At 45.3% G+C, this 8,881-nt stretch overlaps 1 protein-coding gene across 1 annotated transcript; it reads left to right on the plus strand.

Annotated features, from left to right (window-relative positions):
* The first annotated feature begins 4,406 nt into the window (after positions 1 to 4,406).
* LOC108799854 (olfactory receptor 5V1-like) lies at positions 4,407 to 5,330 on the plus strand. The gene has a single exon (XM_018571781.1). It carries the CDS (start codon positions 4,407 to 4,409, stop codon positions 5,328 to 5,330), a length of 924 nt encoding a protein of 307 aa, XP_018427283.1.
* Positions 5,331 to 8,881: the final 3,551 nt, after the last annotated feature.

An 8,881-nucleotide genomic window follows, 5' to 3' on the forward strand; every position in this document is an offset into this window, starting at 1 on the left:
CGGGGGCGGAAGGCGGGGGGGGGGGCACAGACGAGCCCATATACACGATCGGCTGGCTATAGAGCTGCCAATCGGGTATATGTTAAACAGCCGCTAACGGCTCTCTGCTCGGGTTTTTTCTGCCCTTGCGCGCGCATTAGGGGGGCGCGAGTGAGCAGCAAAAAAAATGCCGCCTGGAGACTGCAACCCGCTAATGCAGCAGTGCCGTCCGTTTTTTTTTCCAACGGGCGGACGGCAACTGGTTAAAGCCCATTTCCACCTTTGCTTTGGTATTTAAAAAAAAACATATGCCAGCAATGTACACTTAGTTAACACAAAGCAGGCATATGCAGTTGCTGTATATGACCAGATAAACTTACTTTTTTAATATATTTATTTATGACAAAAAAATATAATGGTATAACAAATTATGAAAACAAGAATGTAGGAAATAAAACAGAAGAACATTGCTACATTTTATTCATTACTAATACTCCCCATAAGGGCCTTCCCCCTTTGGCTTCTCTTTTTTGATAAACTTACTTTTTTTGTTAAGTGCCCTCTTCAGCTCCTTTTGAAATGGCCGCCTCTGTGCTCTGCATGCAGTCTGTGTAAATTACAGGCTGCTCTGCACAGTGGGGACTACAATGTAGGACATTGAAAACTACATTTCCCACAATGCTATGCTTTTCTTGGGCAAAAGCTTCTCTGTGGAAACTGAGCTCTCTCTCTCTCTGAGCTCTTTCTCTATGAGCTCTCTCCCCATTCAATAATATTCATAGTGGCAACCCCCCCGGAGAGTGTGGAGTGACCTCGAGAGGCAGAGCTGGCGTACAGGGATCTTGTTACAATGACTCACAGGGAAGGGGTCAGCTGTTTTACAGTTTGTACAAGACAATTCAATCCCAGTGTCAGTCTGAGTTTCCTGTGAAGGGAATTATGAATTTGTAGAACAAAGACTCACTAAAATGTCCATAAGCCATCAATTTGAGTCATGAAAATGCACACACATATACATCATCACTGCACCTCTACATTACCACAATAAATGCTAATCGCTTACAAAGGTGGAAATGGACTTTAACTTAGATATTTGCCCCCTTTCCAGGGGAATGAGCACAGGAACACATTAATATCCCTTATTACTCTTTCCACCAAAAAGTTAAAATGTAAATAAAAACACAGACAAATCTTTTGATAAAATTACAGATTTTTTTTTAACAATCTCCCACAATGTAAATCCATCATCAAATCACATTGTCTGGTGATGTAAATCCATCATCAATCACATTGTCTTGTGATGTAAATCCATCATCAATCACATTGTCTGGTGATGCAAATCCATTGTCATTCATGATGACCCTTGCCTGATGATGTTTTTCTACCACATGACGATGCTTTCCCACTCCATTATCACCAGTAAATTACAGGTCCCCAGTTTCTAGAATGTAAACAAACAAGAGGGGATCCTGGGTGATGTCATTGACCATATCTGGTCTAAAATAGTCAATGACGTATGTATCCTGGGATTCCTGGCCCTAGGTTTACATTAGCCACCTTGCAAGATCTCCCCTCCCATGTTGACAGGTATGTAGCTGTGCTCGCTGCCCTCGCTTGTCTAACCACAAAGGCTGCATACCTGAAATAGGGCCTGTTTAAAATTTTAAGTGAAGCCCTACACCATGTTTTCTCTTTTTAAAAGTGACAGTAAACATTTTTTGAAAAAGGAAGTGGGTTTCCTAAGATGTCAGCAAGGCCCCTCATCATGCATGCAGCCTGGGTGACCAGGACAGGGAGAGCAGCATGCATGTAGCCTTCCCTTCCTGGACCATGCCAGGCCACGTGTCTTTCAACATTGGGTTTACCCTGCAAGGGGGCATGGAAAAGCAGATGTGGGGATTTTTTGGGGGGTAATTTGGAAATCTGAAAGCTAAATAACAAATGCACTAAATCACAGAACTTCTAGAGCTGTTGAAAAAATATCCCTAGGGGTCCTAGGTGATACTATTGACCAAGTATGGTCCTGACCATAATTGTTCAATTATGTTTTCCTGGATCCCTGGCTATTATTGTTTACATAGAGAAGATTGGAATTGTGGCCAAACAGCTCTTCTGATCCACAAATGTATCATCCACAACAACACAGTAAAGGATTTGTCATCTACTGACCCTGTAAATTGAATTGTCCTGAAATAGCAAGCACGCAACAATGGTTCTTTGTTTTCATTTTAAAGGTAAGATTTAAAGTATTTTCTTAGGCTTTAAAAATATGTAAAATAATTTTTTTACTTTTGTTGATAAATATTCTACAACTGATTAAACCACTAGTTGGCTATTAAAACAATTACACAAGAGTCTGCTTTCCCCAACAGTGTGCCTCCCTTGAGTGTATTGCACTAGATCTTCACTATATAAGCATTTATATTTTTTACCTGAACTGATATCTGCAGAGGGACTCATTAAAGCGTAAGTCATCACAGCAGAGAAAACAAGCTCAAGCAATGATCACAATGAATCATGAGGCGATGTGTCTTTGTGTGACTGTGCATTGCTGCCTTGCGTGTTAAAATCACGGGCTGTGATCCTGATTTACTGAAGGAGCAGAACATTTTCATTTAATCTTAGTGAAAGAGGTGAAACAAAGTGGTTTAATAGTTACCACTTCTGCCTAACAGCCCTGGGGTCCTCAGTTTTATTCTTGGCCAGAACACTGTCTGCATGGCGTGTGCATGTTCTCCCTTACATGGATTTCCTCCTACTTCCAAGGGACATGCTGGTTGGTTTATTGGCCCTAGCATATATGTGAGATAGAGACCTTAGATTGTAGCCTCCATGAGGCCAGGGAGTGATGTGCATATAAAGTATCTTTCAAGTCTTCCTGTTCTACAAGTGTATGGACTGAGAATGTGTTCACTGGGCATATTTAAAACTTGAAATTCTCGGATAGCATGTATATTCCATGAATTGGATTCAATTTTATCTATTTATTAGCTGTATGTTCAATAAATTTTGATATTTTTTATACATATGCATCGCTGTATACCTCTCTAGAAACCCTTCTCTTTTTCAGAATTTTTTCTACTCCTCGTATTGTAGGGGGAGAGGCTAAAGCAGGGAGCCTATAGTGAGGCAACCCACGAGTTGTATTTTTAGTCTTCCTGTTCTGGCAGACTATGCTGGCTGGATGACACACAGGCCTTTGCTTCCTGAGCACTGATTACTTCCAGCTTCAAGGGCCTGCCAGGAGTGGAGACCCTTGCAGCTTCCAAATCCTTGGCCCTAAGGCCGAGGAGGAATAAAAGCTCACATCACCATCCACATAGGGTGGAGAACTGGATCACATGAGGGAAAGTGCCCCAAACATTAAACACCTCCCCAACTCACACCATCAATATCAGACTCAAGTTAAATGGCTGGGTTGCTAAACATTCTTAACTCAGATTGTTGACACTCTGTTTAAAGCATCCAGGAGCATCTGACACAGGTAATAACAGCCCTTGCTTATGGACAAGGAGATGCACCCGGGCTTCTAATACCTGCTTTTTCCTACAGATTACACACAATGTTCAAATGCGAAATTGGTAAAATTACCATAACTCTATATACACTGAGAGGCCAGATTATTATGACCACCCCATCAGTACTTCGTTGGGCCACGAGATAACTCCACAAAATGACTTTGTTGGGCTGCCTCGTGACTCCACAAGATGTTGAAAGGTGATGCGAGGAATCTGACACTGCACTGTTGCCCTTCTGTTGTCTTGTACCAGTCTTGCCACTCTCCGTTCTGCCCTAACATTGACTAGTCGCTGACGGCCACAATTCGCACGTTCCAGGGATCTCAAGTCTCCCTGATGTTCAGGGAGTCTCCCTCTTTTAGATAGCGGCTCCCTGACGTCCGCGAGAGACGCATTTTCTCCCTGAAATGTTTACTCTCAGTAAACCTTTCCGGTAAGATATCAGTGGGTAAAGTTTCAGAGTGAGGCTTGCCTCCTGGAGGAAGGTCATGTGATCTCTAGAGTAGCCTCAGAACGAGGCTTGGCTCTCAGAAGGAAGAAGCTACTTGCTGCACAGAGAGGGCGGACATAGACTACTATTGAGAGCAGGTACAGGCACTAAATCTGGCCATTCAGTGTATTTTATCAAAGACCAATGTATCAATTCACATTTGCCTTGTTTACTGAACATAAAATAAAAGGGCGCTACTACACCAATTAACTACTAGTATTTTTCTGGAATTAATTAAATCAAATACAAATATGGGGAGAACATAAAAACACCATACAGATCCTTGATGTCCTTAACCAGAACCAGTATCCCTGTGTGATCTTGTATATTGTAAAGCGCTGTGCAAACTGTTGGCACTATATAAATCCTGTATTATAATAATAATAATCTTTAAAATCTTTTCAGAAACAAATATTCTTATGGCGAATCTTACAGTATTCCAGGGATTCCATTTTTTAACCTTTTCTAAAAGAGTGGAAGATAATCTGCTTATTTTCAGTGTATTCCTCATCATCTATCTTCTTGGTGTTTTAGCCAACTCAGTTATAATTGCAATAGTAGCTTTACATCGCCACCTACACACCCCAATGTACACGTTCCTTTGCAACTTGTCATTTGTTGACATTTGCTACACAACAGTCACCATCCCCAAACTGCTGGACATGTTACTCTCTGGAAATAACACAATGACTTTCCTACAATGCTTCGTTCAGATGCATTTTTATTGGATGTCAGGTGGAATCGAGGATATTCTTTTGTTCACAATGGCTTATGATCGATATGTTGCTATTTGCAGTCCTTTACACTATCACCGTATCTTTACAAAGGGAAATTTAACAAGGCTCATAGTGGTCATTTGGGCTTCTGGATTCCTAAATTCAGTATTTGTAACAATATCAGCTTCTTATATGTCCTTCTGCAATTCCACTACTGTCAATCAATTCTTCTGCGATGCCAAAGCTCTAACCAAGATCTCCTGCACCATTGCTGAAGTGTTTTATATAGCCATCTGTCTAGAACTGTTCCTATTTGGACTTTGTCCATTTTTATGCAGTTTGATGTCCTATCTGAAAATCATTAGTGTTATACTTAAAATACAGTCTAAGGAAGGGAGAATGAAAGCCTTCTCCACCTGCTCGTCCCACCTTTGTGTTCTCCTTATTTATTTTGGCACTGGTCTGCCTGTGTACCTAAAGCCCCTCTCAGACCATGCAGATGTCCTGGATCAGATCTTCAGTGTGTTTTATACCACAGTGACACCTCTATTAAACCCTCTCATATACAGTTTACGTAATAAAGAAGTGAAAATGGCCCTGATGAGTTCACTTGTGTTAAGACATTAAAAACATTCAAAATAAAAAGCTAACAGTACTTGAGAATCACTTTCTGTATACTGAATTCATCTGTGTATCTAATACATAGAACCAAAGGCTGTAAAGCAAAAGAATTTCAGATTTAAATCATTTTTTAAAAATAAATTCTTTATTTAAAGAGGTATTTTTCGTTTACAAAACAGAGATGTCCAAATATGCAGTACATACATGCCGTCAATAAGTCAATCTATACATCAAGTATGGACAGATGGGGGAAACAACAGCCGACAGAAACAACTATGCAGCATAGGGTAAAGCATGTGTCGAGAACCTAACCCAGATAGTGTCATGGGGGGGTGGATATGCGAGACAACTACAGTCGGTCTCCGTAGTAGGTAGGGGTCCTAGGTAGTTACCCGTATAGGAACGGGGGACTCGAGCTCTTCTATGGGGGCGAGGTCACGACACTAAAGCAGGGGCCTACAAGGGGGCTTAGCAAGGGGTAAGGAGGAGGAGAGAATAGGGGGGTGGAAAAGGGAAGGTATGAATAAAGTCCAGAGGGGGTACAAGGGGAGAGGTTGCACATGGTAGGTAAGATGGGTGGGGGGACCAGAAGAGGGTTCGGGCGGGCGAGTTATGTCTCAGGTCCTTGGCGTAGGGCTTCATATGCTGGAGAGTGGAGGAACTCAGTCCAGTAGAACCAGGTCCTGCCGAACTTGTCGGAGGTATTGTGTAGTGAGCTGGTAAGGTCTTCCATGAGGTATATATCATGTATTCTGTCGAGCCATTGCGATATGGTGGGTGGGTCTGTGTTTTTCCATCGTGCTGGGATACACGCTCGAGCCGCGTTAACCAGATGGTGCACAACGGATCGCTTGTAGGTCTTGGTCGGGATGTCATTATGATGCAGGAGGAAGAAGGCCGGGTCTCGAGGCACTGGGAGATCGGTGAACTTTTGGGTAGTGATAACCACGTGGTCCCAGAAAGCTATGAGTGATGGGCATGACCAGAAGATGTGGAGAATGTCTGCTGAGGGGGCGCCACAGCGCCAGCAAACATCCGGGGTCTGGGGATACATGGAGTGTAGCGAGTGAGGGGTCCTGTACCACCTGGTTACCAATTTGTATCCCGTCTCCTGATACCTATTGCTGATGGAAGATTGGTAGGACAGCGCAAGTAGTTTCGTGCGCTCTCTCGGGGTGAACTGGATACTGGATCCCCAGATCCTCCTCCCACCTTGTGAGGAACCACAGACTGTCGGGGGTGCAGCCGGAGAGCAGCAATTTGTAGCAGAAGGACAGGGCGTGGCGTGCTGGGCCTTCTCGAGTACATTCCGACTCATAAGGGGACATCGGTCTGGAGAGTCGAGTAGGGGTGGTAAGGGATTTCGAGAAGTGGAGCAGTTGCATGGTACGCCATGAATCCAGGGGTGGAGAGTTGGGATCGGAGGCTAAGGTAAATGTTGCGGGCCACGAGGTGCCGTGTAGAAAATGTACGGCTCTGGATCCATTAGCGGCTCCGAGCCGGAGGAGGTATTTGTCGTCTATCCCTGGGGGGAAGGCCAGATTTCCCAAGACTGGAATAAAAGGGGATGGTGCGGGAGACAGGGAGTACTAAGAGAAGGCGGACCGGACCACCGTCAGTGTAGGCATGATGGTGGGGTGGGAGCAAATGGTCGAGGGGAAGGGGGGTGAGCACCAGGGTAGACCTGATAATGGCACCGGAGAGAAGGATTGCTCCAGGCCAGTCCAAAGCTTTGAAGATAAATGTCGGCACCAATCCAGTACTCGTGTCAGGTGGACGGCAATGTAGTAAAGATGTACATATGGTGGACCCGTCCTTCCAGAGTCTTTAGGCAGGCGCAGAAGGTTGTATTTGAGTCTGGAAGGTTTGCCCGCCCATACAAAGCTAGTGAATAAAGACCTGAGAGACCTAAAGAAGGCGGAGGGTAGCTTAATGGGTAAAGCTTGAAGAGGGTACAGAATTCTTGGGAGGATTGATTGCTTCAAAATGTTGCAGCGTCCCATCCATGAAAAGGTCCCAGTGGACCATTGCTGATGGCTGATAGCAGGGGAGGGAAGTTGAGGGAGTAGGCTTGAGAGGGGTTTTTGGGAAGCAGAATGCCCAGGTATTTCAGAGAGGAGGGAGACCACTTAAAGGGAAAATTGTCGAGTACCCTCCGGAGGCGGGGGCCTGCGAGTGAGAGATGCATGGGCATGGATTTGTGGGAGTTAACAAGAAAGTTTGAGAGGGTACCGTATCGTTCAATTTTCGCCAAGAGCACCGGGAGAGAGATGTCAGGTGAGGCGAGAAAGAACAAAAAATCATCCGCAAAAGCTGCCACCTTGTGCTGGACGGGGCCTATGCGTACTCCTCGTATGTCTGGGTTAGAGCGGACAGTACGGAGGAAAGGTTCTAAGGAAAGGACGAAGAGAAGGGGGGAGAGAGGGCATCCTTGGCGGGTACCATTGGCTATGGAAAATGGGGGGGATAGCACTGCGTTCACTCGGACCCTGGCGGAGGGGCATGAGTAAAGCGCACGTATCCAGGTTAGCATGTGGGTACCCAGGCCCACCGCCTTCAGCGTGGCTGAGAGGAAGTCCCAGTCGACCCTGTCGAATGCCTTCTCCACGTCGGTTGCATAGTAGGACGCAGGGGGAGGCAGACGACAGGGCAGAGTGGATGACCCCCAAAGCTCGGGTGGTATTGTCCCTAGCTTCCCTCGCTGGCACAAACCCCACCTGGTCCAGATGAATCAGGTCAGCCAAGTAGGGGGACAAGCGAAAATAGAGGATCTTGGCAAATAATTTAGTGTCCACATTGAGTAGGGATATGGGTCTGTAGCTTGGGCATAGGGCGGGATCTTTTCCTTCTTTGGGTATCACCGAGATGTGGGCCAGGAGTGATTTCGGGGGGATAGCAGCTCCATCGCGGAGGGAGTTAAGGGCCCTAAGGAAGTGGAGGGAGAGGTAAGGAAGGAATTTTTTATAGTAAGAGATAGAGAAGCCGTCCAGACCGGGGGCTTTGCCCGTTTGTGTGGATTTAATTGTGAATTCCAATTCGGCGGGAGTAATGGGAGATTCCAAAAGGGAACTGACAATGCTCGCCCTACGCAAATTACATTCCAAAGAAGAGCTGATGTCTTTGCTCCCACTGTATCGTAGACTACCGGAGAGCTCTGCCACCCATGCTGTTTGGCGACCACGCTCTCTCCCCTACGTTTCATTTTCTTATTATGTTTTTTTAAAATATATTTTTATTTTCATTTTGGAACGTGCATGGGGTACCGATAGAAGCTGTAAAACCTGAGCTGTACGGGGCATGCTGTACCCGATCACGGGGGACCCCAGGGTGCTGTTTTTGAAGAATATTGTAATGACCCTACTACCTAGACGTGATTTTGTACTATGACCTGAGATACTTGTGGAAGAGGGTTTTTAACCATGCAACGGCTGTTATTACAGCCACCCTATCTCCGCTGCATCTGGGATTTTTTGCCGATCTGGGTCACACGGCAGGCAGAGGTTGCCCCTAGGGGGTGCGCGGGAAGTGGTTTGCTGCTCCGTGTCCCTCCCCCCCTG

Source organism: Nanorana parkeri, unplaced genomic scaffold (assembly GCF_000935625.1).
Source record: "Nanorana parkeri isolate BGI_ZX_2015 unplaced genomic scaffold, ASM93562v1 scaffold1837, whole genome shotgun sequence".
NCBI classification, from domain to species: domain Eukaryota; kingdom Metazoa; phylum Chordata; class Amphibia; order Anura; family Dicroglossidae; genus Nanorana; species Nanorana parkeri.